The sequence below is a fragment of the Populus alba genome, chromosome 1 (genome assembly GCF_005239225.2).
Source record: "Populus alba chromosome 1, ASM523922v2, whole genome shotgun sequence".
NCBI lineage: Eukaryota > Viridiplantae > Streptophyta > Magnoliopsida > Malpighiales > Salicaceae > Populus > Populus alba.
The window spans coordinates 13,557,012-13,575,919 of record NC_133284.1 but is presented as its reverse complement, the minus strand read 5'-3'; the positions used below and the strand labels follow the sequence as shown (position 1 = coordinate 13,575,919).

The following is an 18,908-nucleotide window of genomic DNA, read 5'->3' as shown; positions in this document are numbered from 1 at the left end:
TCAAAAACTTTTTGCCAAAGGAGATTTTTAATCGAGTTTTACATCAATGTTATTCTATTTTTCTTATTTATATTTTATTTTATTGTTTTACATTTAGACCAAAATTTTTATATTTTACTAGCCTGGAAAATTCTAACAGAGGGTTTACACTCTCTCCCAATTTTTAATAGCTCTCTCATCTCAAAGTTTAGACATCAAGATATAAAATAAATGAAGTTGTCATGAAAAATGAAACAAAAAAAAAGGATGAAAAAGGAGAATCTTAAAATCACAGGGACCAAACTATAATTTTCTATCCAAAGTGATAGAAGGGAAACTTTTTTTTTGGCTATTTCAATATTAATCCATGTTGTTTCAATTTTCTAAAATCAATAAATCAAATCCTATTTTACAAAATTAAGGGGCTATTGAACGTCGTTGCATTTTTTACACCGCAAACATTACATGCGAATTGAAAAAAGTCATCTGTGTTAAAATCATGCAAACATAATATAAATTCATGAAAATTGAAATTGCAATTTGTAATGTAATGTAATTGTAATAATTATTCACTTTTTTTTTTAAAACTGTGATGGTATTTCCTAGCCAGTTTATTAGCATGAAAATGAAGTTTCTTCCTGATGGGCTCCGCCTGAGAGTATAATTACCCCAATGGGCCCAGCATATGATGGGTCGATCAGTTATAGTTACTCTTTCACACTGATCCAACCAACTCTGAAGGACGTGTGCGAAGCCCTTAACCAAAATGGAAGCAGAAAGTTTCCACTTTTCAGGGTTTTAGCCAGGGTTTGGGTTTACTTCTCAAATTCTCTCTTCACTGTCTCCTCTGCCTTAAACACCCAGACCCAGTTCCCTAAAACTAATCGAGTGGCTTCATCTCATGATCAAGGCGTATCCAAGCTTTACATCATAACAAGGGGTTGGTTGCTTCAATTTTCTGTAAGAACTCAAAACTCGATAGTTTTTTTAACTCTTTTTTCTCACTTTCTGATAATTTAGCTTCGAGTAGCATAGCCAGACAGCTCATTTTGGATTCGGTTTTACTCATTTTCTCTCATAGTTGTCGTTCACCTTTGTTGTATTAATGCTGATTATAAACCCAGAAATCACATAAAAAAGGGTGGTTCTTGATTTCACCATCTCCAAATGCATCGTCGTCTTGCAATATTCACCCACAAGATTTTCATTAATACCAATTCTATCCCAACCACAACAGCCACCGGCATTACCTTTTTGTACACTCAATCCAATCGCTTAAACCCCAGGACTAATGGGTTGGCTTTCTTTCGTTTACTATCGTTCACTCCGGTGCACAGGCGTGCACCGGACCCTGATGACCCATCCAACCTGATGAAGGAAGATGGTGTCTCAGTTTGCTCTCAAATGTGGATAGAGAATTTTCGAGAACCGGATAGAATTTTGAGCAATTTGACAGCTTATCTTCGCCGGTTTGAATTATGGGTACTGGCTTATCAGAAAGTGTGTGCTGATGACATGGGAGCTTATATGCCCCGCAGCGCCATACAAAGGTCTGCATTGGAGGACTTGTTAGCACTTAAAAATGCGGTTCTTGATAATAGGTTTAAGTGGGGTGCCAGGTTGGATTTTTTTATAAAGTCCCCGAAGGATAAGACTGAGTATCAGTCTTTGTCGAAGAGGAAGATTAAGGCAATTTTGACAACTACACAACCGGCGGCATTTCAGGATAAGATAGTTCAGGAGGTGTTGTTTATGATTTTGGAGCCGATATATGAAGCACGGTTTTCTCAGAAGTCATTTGCTTTTAGACCTGGTAGAAATGCACATACGGTGTTGAAGGTGATTAGGAGGAATTTTGCAGGGTATTTGTGGTATATGCGAGGGGATTTGAGCACAGTTTTGGATGGAATGAAAGTGGGGTTAGTGATAAGTGCTTTGATGAGGGATGTGAGGGATAAGAAAGTGATTGATTTGATAAAGACAGCATTGACTACTCCTGTGATCACTAGTCGTGTGGAAGAGCCAAAAAAGAAGACGAAGAGGAAGTATCAGAAAAAGAGGGTTTTGGCAGAGGATGAGCCGAAGCCAGATCCATACTGGCTAGACACTTTTTTTGGGTTTGCACCTGAGGAGGCAGAGAAGGTTCCTTCATGGGGGCACTGTGGGATTCTCAGTCCTCTTTTGGCTAATATCTGCTTAGATGAATTGGACCGTTGGATGGAGGGTAAGATTAAGGAGTTCTATCGTCCTTCAAAGAGTGATGTCATATGGAATAGTCCAGAAGGGGAAGCAGAACAGGGGAATACATCTTGGCCAGAATTTGTGCCAACAAGTGGCCCAGACAAAACTAGGAAGATGGATTATGTTAGACATGGGGGTCACATTTTGATTGGTATGCGAGGACCTAGAGCAGATGCAGCTACATTGAGGAAGCAATTGATTGAGTTTGTTGATCAGAAATACATGCTTAAGCTTGACAATGAGAACCTCCCGATCGAGCACATAACTAAAGGTATAATGTTCCTTGATCATGTGTTGTGCCGAAGAGTTGTGTATCCAACTCTACGGTACACTGCCACTGGTGGGAAGATCATTAGTGAAAAAGGTGTGGGCACCCTTTTGTCAGTCACAGCGAGCTTGAAACAATGCATTAAGCAATTTAGGAAGTTGAACTTTCTGAAAGGGGACAGAGATCCAGACCCACAGCCTTGTTTCCGGATGTTCCATGCTACTCAAGCTCACACCAATGCACAAATGAACAAATTTTTGTCAACAATGGTTGAGTGGTATAGATATGCTGACAATCGGAAGAAAATTGTGAACTTCTGTTCTTACATTATAAGGGGTTCACTTGCAAAGCTTTATGCTGCAAAATACAAGTTGCGTTCACGTGCAAAGGTGTATAAGATTGGTTCTCGGAATTTGAGTCGTCCTTTGAAGGAGAAGAAAGGGTCTTCACCTGATTATCACAATTTACTAAGAATGGGCCTCGCGGAGTCAATTGATGGGCTTCAGTATACCAGGATGTCTCATGTACCCGAGACTGATTACACCCCATTTCCAAGTAATTGGATACCTGATCATGAGAAGGCATTGCTTGAATATATAAGGCTTGATGATCCAAAAACTCTTGAGGATCAACGATTTACCATGAGAGAGCAAGGTCTGGTTTCACCGCAGGACTACATTTCGATGCTTGTTTGGAACTACAAGCGAAACGCTATTTCGATGGATCAGCTTTCCCTCATAAAAAGTGCTGGAAATAAGGCAGAAAGAGAGCAACGGTTGCTCTTGGGCTCTGATCGTGATAGTTATGATCAGAGAAGCAAAGAAGAGGAAGAACATGAAGAAGAGTTTGATGTGGCAGAAATATAAGGTAATTGTTGTTTTATTCTGTGCTTGTCAGGCAACATTTTCTGTAATTGGACTGTTACATTTAGGGGAAGCAAAGTGGAATGGTTTCTTCTGCAATGCGCCAAATCGCTTATGATAAGAAAATATGAACTTCTTGTACAAATTTAAATAAACTTAGCCAATTTAAATTGCAGAATACACCATTGAGTTCGCGCTGGCAGCTATTTCATTGATGTTGGTTTTGCGTTTTGCTTTGGGCCTATCTATTTGCTTTGTTGTGGTTCATTAAGATGAGGTTGGGAGATCTTTGAATGACTAAGCAGGAGCCCATTTTGCACATATTATCTATCCCGCATTCCTTATTGCAGAGTTGTCGTAAAAATTCCTTTACAACTGTTTTTTTGAATGGTAGGGTATGCCAATGGCTTCAATCCTACTTAGCTTTCTTTGCCTTTCTTCTATGCCTTCACCCCTCCGAGATTTGTGTATTTCATCCTATTAACGGCTGACCAATTTCATGGGGGATATGTTGAAGTTTGGCCCACAATTTCTAATATCTTAGAATTGTATATTGAGTTTCACTATTTCAGTTGCTCTTCTTGTTTATCATGCACATATGGTCCTATTTTTAATCTGTGCAAATGTTGAGACCCACATAATTTGGTGACTTCATAAAAGCTCTCATTGGGTTCAAGATCCTGCAACACCATGGCCAATAGTTACATGCCTCCAAGGATGACCGTGGGTGAGAATTTATAATTTGTTTTGTTATAAATTTAGGATTCTAGATTCTGACATTAAATGTAAGTTATCTGGTTCTGATTCTGATCTTGTATTAACTCAGGGGGCTGTGGTGTTGCATTTGGGAATTTCCTAGTGATAGGACCGCAATTACTTGGGATAGCTCTTTGATGATGCTCGGTTGAGTTTTCATCTGTCGAGTCTTCACCTGAGCACCACAATTTGTTAGAAATGGTTCTCGTGGAGTAAATTGACAGGCTTCAGTATACCAGGATGTTTCTTGTGTCCAAGACTGATTGCACCTTATTTCCATGTAATTGGATACCTGATCAGGAGAAGGCATCACATTAATATACAAGATTGAAGATCCAAAAACTCTGGAGGATTAACGATGTTCCTCTGTTGCATTGGAGAACACGGGCTGATTTCACCTCAATTAATTCTACATTGTGATGCTGGTTTGAAATTCTGATGGACCAGCTTTTCCTCTTTAAAATGCAATCCTGACGGATCAGCTTTCCCTCATTAAGTGGTGGTAATAACGAAGAAAAGAGCACCAGTTTCTGTTGGGCTGTGGTCATGATATTAGAAAACCGAAGTAGCAGAGGAAGCAAAGAAGGGTCTCCCGTTGCAGAAATGTAAGGCAACTTCTGATTTTTCTGTGGTTACCAGGTAAGATTTTCTGTAATCGGGTTCATACTGTTTAGAGATAGCAAAGTAGAATGGCTTTTCCTCCATGGAACAAAGCTAAATCAGCTACGATTAATGAACATGAAGATTCTTATATAAATATATTTAATCAACTTCGAAGTTAGAAGAGTCCACTGACTGCATCTTGATGATGTGTTCGAGAGATCTTTGGATGATTCTATGCAAGATCTAATCCTGAACTTGTTATCTATCCCGCACTTGATATTTCAGGCTGTCGAGCTAGGCATGCTAATGGCTTCAATCCTTGTTTGCAGTCGGTTTTTGCTCTTCTATTGTTTTTTTCGTCACTGCCTGCTTCCTTGTTTACTCTCCGTTTTCTCTGTAAGCCTTCAACACCCTCACACCCCATCTCTCTCTCTCTCTCTCTCTCTCAATTTGTGTGCTTCTTTATTATGGTTTGACCAATTTCATTTTTGTATTTCTTGAGTCCAGTTGAGCTTAATACATGCACGCAACAAGGGCTGTCCTAAAAGTAGAGGAGGATAAAAGAAAACATATTTTCTTATAAATACCAGTTTGTTCTTAACACAAAGATTCTAATTAATTCCAGTAAAAGTAAGATATTACAAGTAAATTACACCCTTTTTTTTGCTGCAAATATTAAGAATATATTATAAGTAATTTAATTAAATTACAATGTGGGCTGTATTTGAAATTGAAAACTGAATTTTATTCCCATTCAAGTGATCAACCGACCATGACTCAAGAAATCACTCATATGTGGCTTGTGTCGATAAGGATATCTCGATGAATTGATAGAAAACAGGGGGAATGTTAAGAAAAAAAAATTGCTATCTAGTTTTTATAGAAACTAAAAAATTCTAATTGATTTTTAGAGGTTTTAGGTAAAAGATTGACTAAATAATAGAGAAGATATTAATCATATCCTATACATTTTATTTAAAATAAGTTGTTTCTTATTTTTTTTTAATGTTAAAAAATATATATTATATTTACATATTAAAAGTTTGTCTAAACTAGTATATACGTGTTTATTATCAAAGGTAAAAAAACTCTTAAATCTATGATAATCATTTGAAACTTTAGCTTAAAAAATAGGATGTAATCCTCACATTTAAAATACAAGCAAAAATTAATAATGATTAATTAGGCTTTTGCCTTTTCTATTTTGATCATTTATAAAATGGCCCGAAGATGTTTACTCACTTTGATAGGCTTTTATGAAGTGATGTTAACCCAACCTAGATTTACTTCCTGTGATTAGGAGAAATTCACCCCCCAAACCGAAAAAATCCTGAAGAAATATTTATATATATTAAAGTTTTGTTTGCTTGCTAGAAAGTAGTTTTTTTTTAGAAAATGAATTTTGAAAAAATGAATTTTGAGAAAATATTTTCCGATATTTGGTAGTGTAATGGAAAATAAATTAAAAAACACTTTCTAATATTTGTTATGTCATGAAAAATAAGTTGGAAAATAATTTATTAATATTTTATTTTTCTCAAATTTATTAAAATAACAAATTTTTTTTTTTACAAAATAAAAGGTTGAATGGGAATAAAATTGAAAAAAATATAATTTTATAAATTATATCAAATAAAATAAATAATAATCAAAATAATAGAGATTAAATCTAAAAAATAAAATAAAAATTAAAAGATGAAAAAATTAAAATAATAATAATTAACATTTCATAAATTATTTCAAATAAAATAATTAACAATAAAAAGAATGGGGATCAAATTTGATAGATAAAAAAATTTAATTAAAAAATAATAAGAGAAAATCAAATAACAATTATAAAAATGAGGACCAAAGTTAATACAAAAATTAAATTCTAAGGGATGAAATTGAAAAACAAATATTCAAAACAAAAAATATATAGCAATCAAAAGTTTGAGGACCAAATTTGATATAATCAGCAAATAATATGACATTTCTAAATCTTTTATAACTTTTGAAAAATGTTTTTCATTGATCAACTTTTCTAATAATAAACAAACACAAGAAAGTTTTAAAAATAATTTTTTAAAAACTATTTTTCAAGAAACAAACACAACCTAAAAAATTTTAAACAATAATATTTATAAATAAAGGTTAAAAGAATAGTTACATGATTATTTTTTTTGGTATAAAATCAAATGTTATAATCTAGGAGATGACTTGGAGAAGGATAATAATTTATTGGTAAGATGAAGAAGTGGATCAAAAATATATTGTCAGGGCACCCTTAGGTTCGAGGATATTAATTTAACTATCTAGTTTAATAATAAAAATTTAGGATTAAAGAATTTAGTTTTTTTATGATTTTAAGTTTGAGCCCCGAAGTTGTTAATATGATGAACATTGAAAATTTACATTGTTATTAATTTTATGACCCGTGAAATTAGTTGAGGTATGCACAAACTAGCCGAACACTCATATTAATAATAATAATAATAATAATATATATTTTAAAAATAAAGTCTGTCTTCAATATTTTTCAAAGGGATAAGACTTTTTAAAGATATAATGATTCTCGAGCTTATTTTTAGATAAAAAAAACAATGATATAAACCCCGTACTAGAAAATTGTTGTCTAAAAAATTGGTTGTCATAATAAATTTTTTAAAAAAAAACGTTCGGAAACAACACGCATCATTGTTGGCCGCCGCCACCTCGAAGATTCACACGAGATTATTGTATATACACCCAAAACAATCACACTAAGAAAAGCGAAAATTACTTTTTATATGAAAATAATTCTAATATTTATTTAATAAAATAAAAGGGAAATAATTGAGAATCTTTATCTTGCACAAAATTTCACAACGAACAAACATACACTTCCACTCATAAAATCTCAATACTGGACCAAACAATTACACATTGAATAATCTCGCTGTCACCTGTTCTCCCAACCTCATTATGAGATATTGATCCCAACGTTATCAAATCTAAAAATTAAATCTTCAGCGGTTTCGTATCCTTAGAGTTGTTAAGCAATGGGTTGGATCCCAATATTTCAAATATCCATGTAAAAGATAAAGGGGTAATAACTATTTTACCCTTACTGGTCGTTGGAAGAGGATGAGGTTGTGTCGGCGTGTGCGTCTCAAGCGCTGGCATGTCTGGTAGTGCTGGGGAACGCCGATGCGTATCTCATGCGCCGACGCTGAACCTGCACAAAAAAAAAAAAAAGAGGCTGAAAACGATTTGATTTTTGGGTGGAAAAGGCTATAATTTATGGTTTATTTTGAGGGGGGTTTAGTTGTTTGTGCTAGTGTGGCTGTTGGTGTTGTCTCTGGTTAACTGGTTTAGTGGTGTGGTTGAGTGGATATCAACTTAGCGGTTGTGAGTGGCTCGAGCCAGTTGTCGTTTCCTACTGTTGCCGGTTGGTGTGGTGTTTCCTTCAGGCTATGTTGGCGGCTGCTATCTTGGTGGTTTAAGGTTGTGGTTGAGTGGTTTAATGGCTGATTCTGATGAGTTGGAGGGTTAGGTTGACGACTATTGTAGTTGGTTTAGGTGCCAGTGTGGTGGCTTTTGATTCAGGTTGGCGGTGCAAGAACTGTTAGTGATTTTTTTATTTTATTTTTTGCATTGGTTTGATGTTGGAAAATGAGAATAAAAATGGGTTATTTCAACTTGCTCAGACGCATCCTGTAGCTGATGCTCCTTGTACGTGAATTTTGGCTCTTCATAATCCATGAAAACGGTGTACCAAAAACATTTCTGGTGGAAGACGCCGGTGGCATTATGTATTCATTTTTGTCCAAATTTGAGACAAAGTCATCGAGAAAAGATGCTAATTGGCCCATTTGCAGGCTAAAAATGTTAATGTTAGTTAGAATCAAGTGAGGAGCAGTTTAGAATAAACAGGGGAACCCGCACAGCACACAGATTAGATCATTGCCTTTATGTAAAAAATTTATGTTGATTGTTTCTTAGCAAAGAAAAATAAAATAAAATTAGAAGGGATTAATCGGATGTGATTGGGTTGACTTGTCAAATTTAAAGATAATTCAAAGAACCAATAAAAATATAATTTGATTAAAATAATATTTTTTTTTAAATATATATATTAAAAAGATAATATATTAGATCGATTTAAATTAATTTGTGTTAATTTATTAAATCTGTTATCTAAATTATGAGATCTAGATAATCATATAGATGTAATAATATTAACAATTCTTTATTTTAGAGAGAATGAATGTAATAATATTTTTTAGCTAACTAACTAAAATGAGTTTTTTAGCCATTTTAACTAAAATTACCTATTAAGCTTTATCCAAATGGTTTGATATTCCATCGTGTCTCACTCTTCACCAAATGCCATCATAAACTTATTTCTACCATCTTTTCCTTTTCTTTTACGTCACTTCTGGACTTGCATAATAAACCTTGCTTCTAAAATGAGAATGTTCTCATGAGCTTATTCAGTTTTTTTTTTTAAAAAAATTAAATTATATATTTTTATTTTTTTAAATTGTTTTCATTAATAAAAAAAATAAAATTTAAAAAAATAAAAAAATATTTTTTCAATGTATTTAAAAAAAACTTTAAAAAACAATTATTTTCACAATAATAATAACCTAAAAAAAAACACTATCAAGAAAGCAAATGCACTCCAAGGACATTCAACGGACAAGTTTACCGTTTACATTATTCAAATCTCTATTTTTTCCCCTGCCCATTAATTGCTGTTAAAAGACATCCTTTTCTACGGATTCTAGGCACACCATGTGCATTTCAACTGCCTATCACATTACAATTCACTTTCATATATCCAGCGCTTCAGTAGTTGTAAAGTCAAAATAAAAATAAAAATAAAAATAAAAATAAAAAAACCTAGCCACCATGCTTCCTTCGCCAATCTCCACGTCCATTAATTTTTAACCAATACCTTGACAGTTTGCTTGCTTTACGTTGCATATACACGAAATCATTTCACGGGCTATTTGTTTTATCTTAGAATACAATTAATTCGTAGGAGTTTTCTTTCGGACGATGATTTATGAGGGCCTCAGTTCATCCCACGCGTGCAAGGCACATCTTACAACCACTCTGTCACGTGCCCGTGTAAGGAGCTGCGTGCTTCGAATTAGCTTAATTGCCTTGTCTTCTTCTCCATTTGAATCCAGGAATGCTTTAACCGTTGTGTCCCAAAGCTTACGTGTCTGTACATGATTCCAGAAAGAGTGGCCAAAATCCAAAATAATATTTAATTGCTAAAAGAGGGTGGAAACGACAGCGTCCTCCTGTAAATTAAAAGGGAAGAATAGATTAGGTAGAACTAGCTATGCCGTTACATGACAAGTAGTTCATGATTAGGGACACCGTTGCTTCTGCTTTCCACTCAGATTCAAATTAAAACAAATCAAACAATAATGCTCACCGACACCCAAACCCCGAGGTCATGTACGTAAATTTAAAACCATGAGATTTTTGTGTGGTACGTCGTTTGCATACATTCATTGCTGACACTGACATTTTGATATTTGAGGTATTTAATTATTTATTGATCATGCAAAAAGAAGAAGAAGAGAGAGTTGAGGTCTCACGAAGGCCTCGTGGCATGGTGCGTGAATGCAGGCGCTCGGTACTCGCGGGTCTACGATAATAAACAATAAACGTGGCAAACTAAAATGGCTTGAATTGAATTCAGAGTCAGAGTGATGCACGGTGTTGAGAGCTCGTTTGCAGGAGTAAATACAATAAAAAATGCTACTCTCGAATCATGGGAGGGTGAGTTTTTAAGCTAAGCTAGCAACTGATCCAGTACAGAAGCCATGGAATCTCGAGGTTAAGGTTTCGAATTTCCACTTCAAACTTCCAAGAAACGGAGAAAATGCGGATCTCCAGTTTCTCTTGCTCGTTCACAGCTCTATTCACTCTGATTGTCATGCAAGTCTCGATTGCAAGAGGACAACTAGCTCCAAGTGAAACAGGAATTCTTTTCCAGGTTCAGCAACTCCTTGAATATCCTCAGGTTCTTCAAGGATGGAATAACTGGACCAACTTTTGCTATCTCCCTCCCTCACCTTCTCTCAAAGTTGTTTGCTCAGATAGTCATGTAACTGAATTAACTGTCGTTGGAAACAAAAGCAGCTCCTCTGCATCTCCCAACAGCCCAAAACAAAATACCTTGTCTGGCAACTTCTCCATAGATGCTTTCTTCACCACCCTAACAAAGCTTTCAAATTTGAAGGTGTTGTCACTTGTGTCCTTGGGATTGTGGGGTCCCTTGCCTACCAAGATTAACAGGTTTTGGTCTCTTCAAGCACTTAATGTCAGCTATAATTTCATTTATGGCCAGATTCCTCAAGATATTCTGTCGTTAAAGAATCTCACCAGTCTTGTTTTGGCTCACAATTTGCTGAACGGAACAGTCCCAGATCTCAGAAGCTTAGTTCTACTTCAAGAGCTAAATTTGGGTGGCAATCATCTTGGACCAACCTTTCCTTCGCTAGGTAACGATCTTGTTACCATCATCCTGAAGAACAACTCCTTGAGATCTGTTATTCCTTCAGAAATCAAGAAATTCAATCAGCTTCAGCAGCTGGACATCTCTTCCAACAAACTCATCGGACCAATCCCACCTGCTCTGTTCTCTCTTCCTTCACTTCAGTCTCTTGATTTAGCCCAGAATCAATTAAGCGGGGCTCTTCCAACAAATATATCTTGCAGTGTTAAGCTTCAATTTGTGGACATCTCTCACAACATTTTGATTGGAAAACTACCTTCCTGCATTGCAACCAACACTTCAACTCGGACAGTCATTAGCTCATGGAATTGCCTGTCTGGCGGTAAAAATGCAAGTTACCAGCACCCTTACTCATTCTGCAATAAAGAAGCATTGGCTGTGAAGCCCCCATCTAAAAGTAAGGAGCACAAGTCCTCCACTATCAAACTTGGAATAGTTCTTGGTATTGTTGGAGGTGTTCTTGGGATTGCAGGTGTTCTTGGATTCCTGATTTGTGTGATCAATAGAAGATCAAAAGCAACAACAGATGATGATCATGTATATAGCATATTTGATGGATCTGTTACCAGTAAAAGGTCTGTTGCCAGTAAAAAGTCTGTTCGCAGAGCCGTTGATTCAAGTAAGTCCGCCTAGCTACCATTTGATTTTCTCTCCTCTTTGCGTTTTCATGTGAAGTTAGTTTATTGGATTTTCAAATTTACGCACGATATGAATTTCCACAGGGCGTGTGCCTCAGACGATGAGGTCGGCGGCAATAGGGCTTCCGCCTTATCGCGCCTTCACATTGGAGGAAATGGAAGATGCAACAAACAACTTTGATCCATTGAATTTTATTGGAGAAGGATCCCAGGGACAAGTAAGATTCAAAACTTTTCAATGGGCTTACATCATGTCATAGCTACTAGAGCTCATCAATAACAAAGTTCTTTGAACTAAATGCTATTCTGTACTGTAATCTACAGCTCTATAAAGGTTGGCTCATAGATGGTTCAGAAGTCATGGTGAAATGTGTGAAACTAAAGCAGAAGAATTTGCCTCAAAGCATGATTCAGCAGATTGAGGTACTGTCAAAGCTGAGGCATCTGCATTTGGTCAGCATTCTCGGACACACCATCGTCACATATCAGGATCATTCGAGCACAGCTGGCACAGTATTTATTGTCCTTGAACACGTCTCCAACGGATCTCTAAGAGATTACCTAGCTGGTAAAATAGTAAACATCACTTAATTTTTTTTTTTTGAATCATTGCTGTCTTTCTGAAGCCTAAAGTAACTGAGATTCTTGATACGACAGATGAGAGAAAAAGGGAGATTCTGAGATGGCCGCAAAGAATGGCGATTATCATTGGCGTTGCGAGGGGAATCCAGTTCTTGCACACTGGAGTTGCTCCTGGCATTTTTGGGAACAACGTAAAGATTGAGAATGTTTTGTTGGATGATACTCTTACTGCGAAATTAAGTGACTACAAGATTCCCCTGCCATCAAAGGTGAGGGCAGAAGGATTGAGGTTTGAGATTCTTCATATTTTGAAGCACTTTGGATTCACACTTCTGAGTTTATTTTGCTTCGTTTTTTGAACTTTGCAGGTAGGCTCGGAGAGTCCTCTCAATGGAAAAGATGCGTCCAATATCAACAGGCAAGTCTTCCACCTGTTTTCATTTTTTCACACCTTCATACTACTGAATAATCAAGGTCATCTTGCCTGAGTCCTCTTCCTACATGCAGTACTGAAAATGCAGAAAAAGAAGATGTCTATCAACTGGGCGTCATTTTACTTCAAGTCATTACGGGTAAGCTTGTCACATCCAACCGTGCATTGGACGAGTTAAGGATACAGGTAAATACATGTGCAATATAAATCTGGTAACATTATTTTGGAGCTGCCATTATGCGGTGCTGATCATGGGGTTATTACTGCTTAAATCTTTTTTTTTTTTTTCTTTTTTCTGGGTTCAATTTACAGGTCGAAAAAGGCTTGGCAGAAGCGCCATCGAAGTTACAAGCCTTGGTCGATCCATCTACACGGGGTACTTTTGCATATGAATCCCTAAAAACTGCAGCTGAAATGGCCATTAATTGCCTAAAAAAAGAATCAAGAACTCGGCCATCAATAGAAGATGTACTTTGGAATTTGCAGTATTCCATTCAAATTCAAGAAGGATGGACGAGTACCAGTGGAAACCTTGGCGGTCCCCACTCGTCTTCTTATTAAATTTCTGGACTCGTTTCTCTGTAATTGACTGCGTTTCTCTGTAATTGATTATCATAAGAAATCATATATGGATTTTTTTCCATCATTTGTTCTTTTTGCCCCCCCTTTTTTTGGCAATTGTTTAGCATTTCCCCCCTATTAGAATATGAAAATAAACTGTCAAAATCAATTCACGATACTGTAGATTTGAGATGTAATATTTAACACATTGTTCGAAAGGTGGATCCAGAAATCGGCTGACTTGGAACAAATTCAGTTGACTTGGAAAAAATTCGATTAAAAAACCAAATTAAACTACAAATCCGATAAATCAAGGCTTGATCCTATTAAAACCCGACTTTTTTTTAATTAGTTACCTGTAATTGAAATTGGTGCCTTCCTCACAATCAACTCGCCAAGGTGTGTTGAGGAATACAACCGATGTATAGACACATGCTAGAACAAGAAATACTAACATGCTAGAACAAAGGATAAAAACTGTGTTTAGAAATGAACTAGACACATGACCCCGTGATGTCACGGGTCATTTTTTTTTGTATAAAAATATTAAAAAAAACAAAAATTTAAAAATTTTGGGTTTTTTTACAAGGCCATATCCAAGAATCTTGGGTTTGGCTGCAATGCCTGACCTAAAAGTAATATTTATAATATTAATAATAAAATTAAACTTACATGATCCAAGTTTAAATGAGCCTGATTGTAACACCGGATTCAAAAATATTGGATGTGGGTCTGGCTATAAGGTCATGTCATAAAAGTGTGATAATTAAATAGACTAGTTAAAAAAAAACAAAGAAAAAAATTCAACAGGAAGGAAAAAACTAATGAAGAAAAAGAAAAAAAATGAATTAATTGGGTTAACCCTTTAAACCGGGTTATCCCGTAAAACCTGGAATTCACGTCATGAAAGTTTGATAACTAAATAGAAAAAAAATGACGGGTTTACCTAGAATTAACTGGGTTAACCCATCAAACCAAGTTAACCCGTCAAGCCCAGGATACGTGTCATGAAAGTATGAAAATATGATAATTAAATAGAAAGAAAATTAACTTTAACAAACTAAACTAAATGAAAAAAATAACTCGTTAAATCGGGTCAACCCATCAAACCCGAGATCCGTATCCATGAAAATCTGATAACTAAATAAAAAATTTTTAACATTAACAAACAAAAAAAAAATCATTAAAAAAATTAAAAAGAAAAAAAAATCTAATATTGTAGTAATCCATAGTGTTTTTTTTTTTTTAAAAAAAAGCTACAAAGCTAAGTTTTCAACCAGATCAATATAAAAAAAAAACGACAAAGACTATTTTTTTTTTTTAAAAAAGTCAATTTTGGGTAAAATAAATGAAAAAAAAAAACATGTAAAGAAAAGGAAACAAAAGCGAAAAAAAAAAACACGTGGGGAAAGCTACAGTGTTTTAAAGAAATAAATAAAAAAACTAAATTTTCAAGTAGTTCAATAGTAAAAAAAATTAAATCAACAAAAATAATTCTGAAAAAAAAAAATGTAAAAAATTGACAATTTTGGAAAAAAAAAAAAACAAATAAAAAAAAAAAACATGTGGGGAAAGCTAAAACTAGATTATCTTTTAGCTCAATATTGAAAAAATAAATTTCATAAATATAATTTTTTTAAAAAAATATGTGTGGAAACACTATAGCAAAACAAAAACTATGTAGGGGAAACACTGTAGCAATCCATATTATTTTAAAAAAAAAACTATAAAACTAAATTCTCAACCAACTTAATATAAAAAAAATAAATCTACAAAGACCATTTTGAAAGAAAAAAATCATAAAAAAAAAAAAACAATGTATGAGAATATTATAGCAATCTACAATGTTTTAAAGAAAAAAACTACGTAGTTAAATTTTCAACCAGCTCAATATTTAAAAAAAATTAATAAAGATAATTTTGAAAAAAAAATTTAAAAAAAAAAGAAAAAAAACAAAGACAAAGAAGTCAATTTTGGGTAACAAAAAAGAAAAAAAAACATGTAACAAAAATAAAAAATCAAAAGCAAAAAAAATAAATTTGCTACAATGAAAAAAACTGTTATAGAAAAAAAATTATTACAGTGAATTTCCTACGCGTTTTAGAATTCCTTAATAAAAATATATATTTTTAAAATAATATATTTATAAATAAAAAAATATTTTAAATTAAAACCGTTATCATAATTTAAAAAGACATGAGGGGTCACAAAATACCATAAAATAAACTTAACCAACCAATAAATACCAGTGAAGAAATGCATAGATCGACATACTTTATTAATAGCAAAATAAATATTACGATATGTGAAAAATGATATACTGCATAGCACACAATCATTATATAGGGTCATAAACAGGAGGGACAAGCCATTATATAGGCCAAGATAAAACACGAAAATTATACTTGTTGTCCGGACAAGAATTGTTTCTGATACTTATTGTCATGATAGAACAAGAAATATTAGTTTACTGGCTATTTGATTTTGTTATTAAATCTAATCTAATAATTTAATCTTAAAATTTTTTAATATGATTTCTTAACTAATTAAAATTTAAAATTAAATTATGTTGGAATTGTGATTCAATTAACTTTTCCGGTCCAAAAAAAACCCGGCCGTTTAGTAAAGAAACCTTGAAAATGAAACCTTGGCGGTCCCCACTCGTCTTCTTATTAAATTTCTAGACTCGTTTCTCTGTAATTGATTATCATAAGAAATCATATGTGGATTTTTTTCCATCATTTGTTCTTTTTGCACCCCCTTTTTTATGCAATTGTTTAGCATTTTCCCCCTATTAGAATATGAAAATAAACTGTCAAAATCAATTCACGATACTGTAGATTTGAGATGTAATATTTAACACGTTGTTCGAAAGGTGGATCCAGAAATCGGCTTACTTGGAACAAATTCAGTTGATTAAAAAATTCAGTTGACTTGGAAAAAATTCGATTAAAAAACCAAATTAAACTACAAATCCGATAAATCAAGGCTTGATCCTATTAAAACCGATTTTTTTTTTAATTAGTTACCACTAAATTGAAATTGGTGCCTTCCTCACAATCAACTCGCCAAGGTGTGTTGAGGAATACAGGTACCGATGTATAGACCCATGCTAGAACAAGAAATACTAACATGCTAGAATAAAGGAGGAAGGCTACGTCTAAAAAAGGAGGTTAGATCGTATTTTTTTTAAATTATAATTTTTTTTTTATATTTTTATATTATTTTAATGTGTTGATCTTAAAAATATTTTTTTAAAAAAATAAAATAAATTTATTTTAATATATTTATAAATAAAAAATATTTTATATAAATTCTAGAAAACCCCGAAGTATCGCAAAGATACCGTAAAATGAACTTAACCAACCAATAAATACCAGTGAAGAAATGCATAGATTGACGTACTTTATTAATAGCAAAATAAATATTACGACATCTGAAAAGTGAGATACTACATAGCACACAACCATTATATAGGGCCATAAACAGGAGAGACAACCCATCATATAGGCCAAGATAAAACACCAAAATTATACTTGTTGTCCGCACAAGAATTGTTTCTGATACTTATTGTCATGATAGAATAGGAAATATTAGTTTACTGGCTGGTTTACTATAAATAACTATTTGATTTTGTTATTTAAAGCTAATCTAATAATTTAATCTTAAAATTTTTTAATATAATTTCTTAACTAGTTAAAATTTAAAATTAAATTATGTTAGTGTTATTTTGATGTGATCCGATTAACTCTTTTAGTCCAAAGAAAACCCAGCTGTTTAGTAAAGAAAACTCAAAAATAAAATTGAAAAAAAAAAACCTCATGACCTAATCTAGTTTTAAAATTAAATTGTGTGGAGTCTCCTTTGGTAAGATGCTGCTTCATGAAAGATGTGTGTGAAAATGGACTTTCGAAATTGCATTCCTATTATATAGTATGTACAGATATCTTGATGACTATTTGCCCGTGAAAGCAAAAGGAAGACGCAGAAAAGCTTTATAGGTCAACAAGTTGATTTGGAAAGTTCAAGTTGCTGCTGCAGTCCTTTTTTGCTGCTAGGGTATGGATGAGCTCAAGGTTATTAAAATCGCGATTCAACTCATAAAATCGTACGTTTTTACGAGTTAATATAGGATTTACGTGCTAAATCGTACATAAAACTTGGAAATGAGTAAAATCGGGTAAAATCGTTAAAATCGGGTGAAATCGTATAAAATCGCGATTTCACCGCCGATTGAACGAGTTTGCCCGCAGGAAATTTTAATTCAATGTTGCTTCCACGTGTCGCCCTCCTATTGGCTCTAACAGATCGAAGGCTCTCTTCTCTTCTCTTCACCGAAATCAGTCTTCTCTCTTCTCTTCTCTTCACGTTCTCAGAAATCCCTAAATTGAAAATCCCAAATTTCACATTCCTCAGGGCTCAGTGACTCAGTCCCGCTCTCAGTCTCTCAGTCTCTCTCTCAGCCAACAATCGACGGCGTTCTTTTCACCAGCCCTTGCTCGCCCTTCATCTGCATTATTTTTCCATCATCGACGACGACACGACGTTCTTTTCACCAGTCACTGTGAGAATCACAGTCCACACAAGGTAAGTAACACTGTTTATCTTGTTTCACCGCCTCCTGCACACAACACACAACAACACTGTTTATCTTGTTTCTCCAGTCTTCAAGTGGGTTTTTTTTTGTCCCTGTCCGTTTATTAGTCTGATGTTAATGTTAGTTTGATTGAATTCACAGGCTCCAACTTTGACTGTGCTCACTGCTCAGTGCTCATTGGCCATTGCTCACTGCTCAGAACAGACTCAACAGAGGTAAGCTTCCGTTTCTTTGCTCACTGCAATAATTTCTTACCATTCCGTTTCTTTACAGTTTAATGTGAATTTTAGTGTGCTACTGTGACAATGTTAATATTCTAGTGTGCTACTGTGACTGTCATAGAAAAAATGTAAGATCTCTGGGTTAATATTCTGTTAATATTTTAGTGTGCTACCATTCCGTTTTTTTCTTGTCTTCCTGGATTTGACTAGTAGAGCAATACCTGCACAACATAGTTATAAAGTCCACCAGAAGCACTGTAATGCTAAAATCAATTCTTGAATGCTGGAGTTCAAACTGGTTGGCTGTTTGTCTCAACTTTTTGTAGTTAAAGAGCTCTGAAGGAATGAACTGGGGATGCCAAGATAAATGTCGGCATTAGTCTTTTACTTGAACAATCCTGTGTGTGTGACTGTGAATTTTAGAATGAAATTTGAGAGTTTGCCTGCGAAATTTAGATTGAAATTTAATCGTGTGTGACTGTGTGTGATTCCGTGACTCTGTTTTTTCTTACCCTGGATTTGGATTCATTGTAATTTATTTTAGACTGCTGCTGCTGAGTTGTGAATTGTGATGAATGGGTTTATTGGAATTTAGAATGATGATGCTGCTGTTGAGTTGTGATGAATGGATTTATTGTAATTTATTTTAGAGTAGTGCTGCTGC

The 18,908-nt window shown here is 34.3% G+C and overlaps 2 protein-coding genes across 4 annotated transcripts; both read left to right on the top strand.

Moving 5' to 3' along the window:
* The first annotated feature begins 763 nt into the window (after positions 1-763).
* Positions 764-5,264, top strand: LOC118039049 (nuclear intron maturase 2, mitochondrial). Of its 3 annotated transcripts, XR_004685873.2 has the most exons (3): positions 764-3,355; positions 3,528-4,078; positions 4,178-5,264. XR_004685873.2 is itself a non-coding variant. In XM_035045617.2 (2 exons), exon 1 carries the CDS (start codon positions 1,147-1,149, stop codon positions 3,352-3,354), a length of 2,208 nt encoding a protein of 735 aa, XP_034901508.1. In that variant the 5' UTR covers positions 764-1,146; the 3' UTR covers position 3,355; positions 4,178-5,257. The 3 variants fall into 3 exon arrangements, 1 of the variants encoding a protein (XP_034901508.1); XR_012168976.1 differs by having other exon boundaries at positions 764-4,078; positions 4,178-5,263; XM_035045617.2 differs by lacking the exon at positions 3,528-4,078 and having other exon boundaries at positions 4,178-5,257.
* Positions 5,265-10,183: 4,919 nt separating this feature from the next.
* On the top strand, positions 10,184-13,511 carry LOC118039132 (probable LRR receptor-like serine/threonine-protein kinase At1g14390). The gene is made up of 7 exons (XM_035045743.2): positions 10,184-11,831; positions 11,935-12,068; positions 12,175-12,418; positions 12,508-12,701; positions 12,801-12,850; positions 12,940-13,051; positions 13,178-13,511. Exons 1-7 carry the CDS (start codon positions 10,577-10,579, stop codon positions 13,424-13,426), a joined length of 2,238 nt encoding a protein of 745 aa, XP_034901634.1. The 5' UTR covers positions 10,184-10,576; the 3' UTR covers positions 13,427-13,511.
* Positions 13,512-18,908: the final 5,397 nt, after the last annotated feature.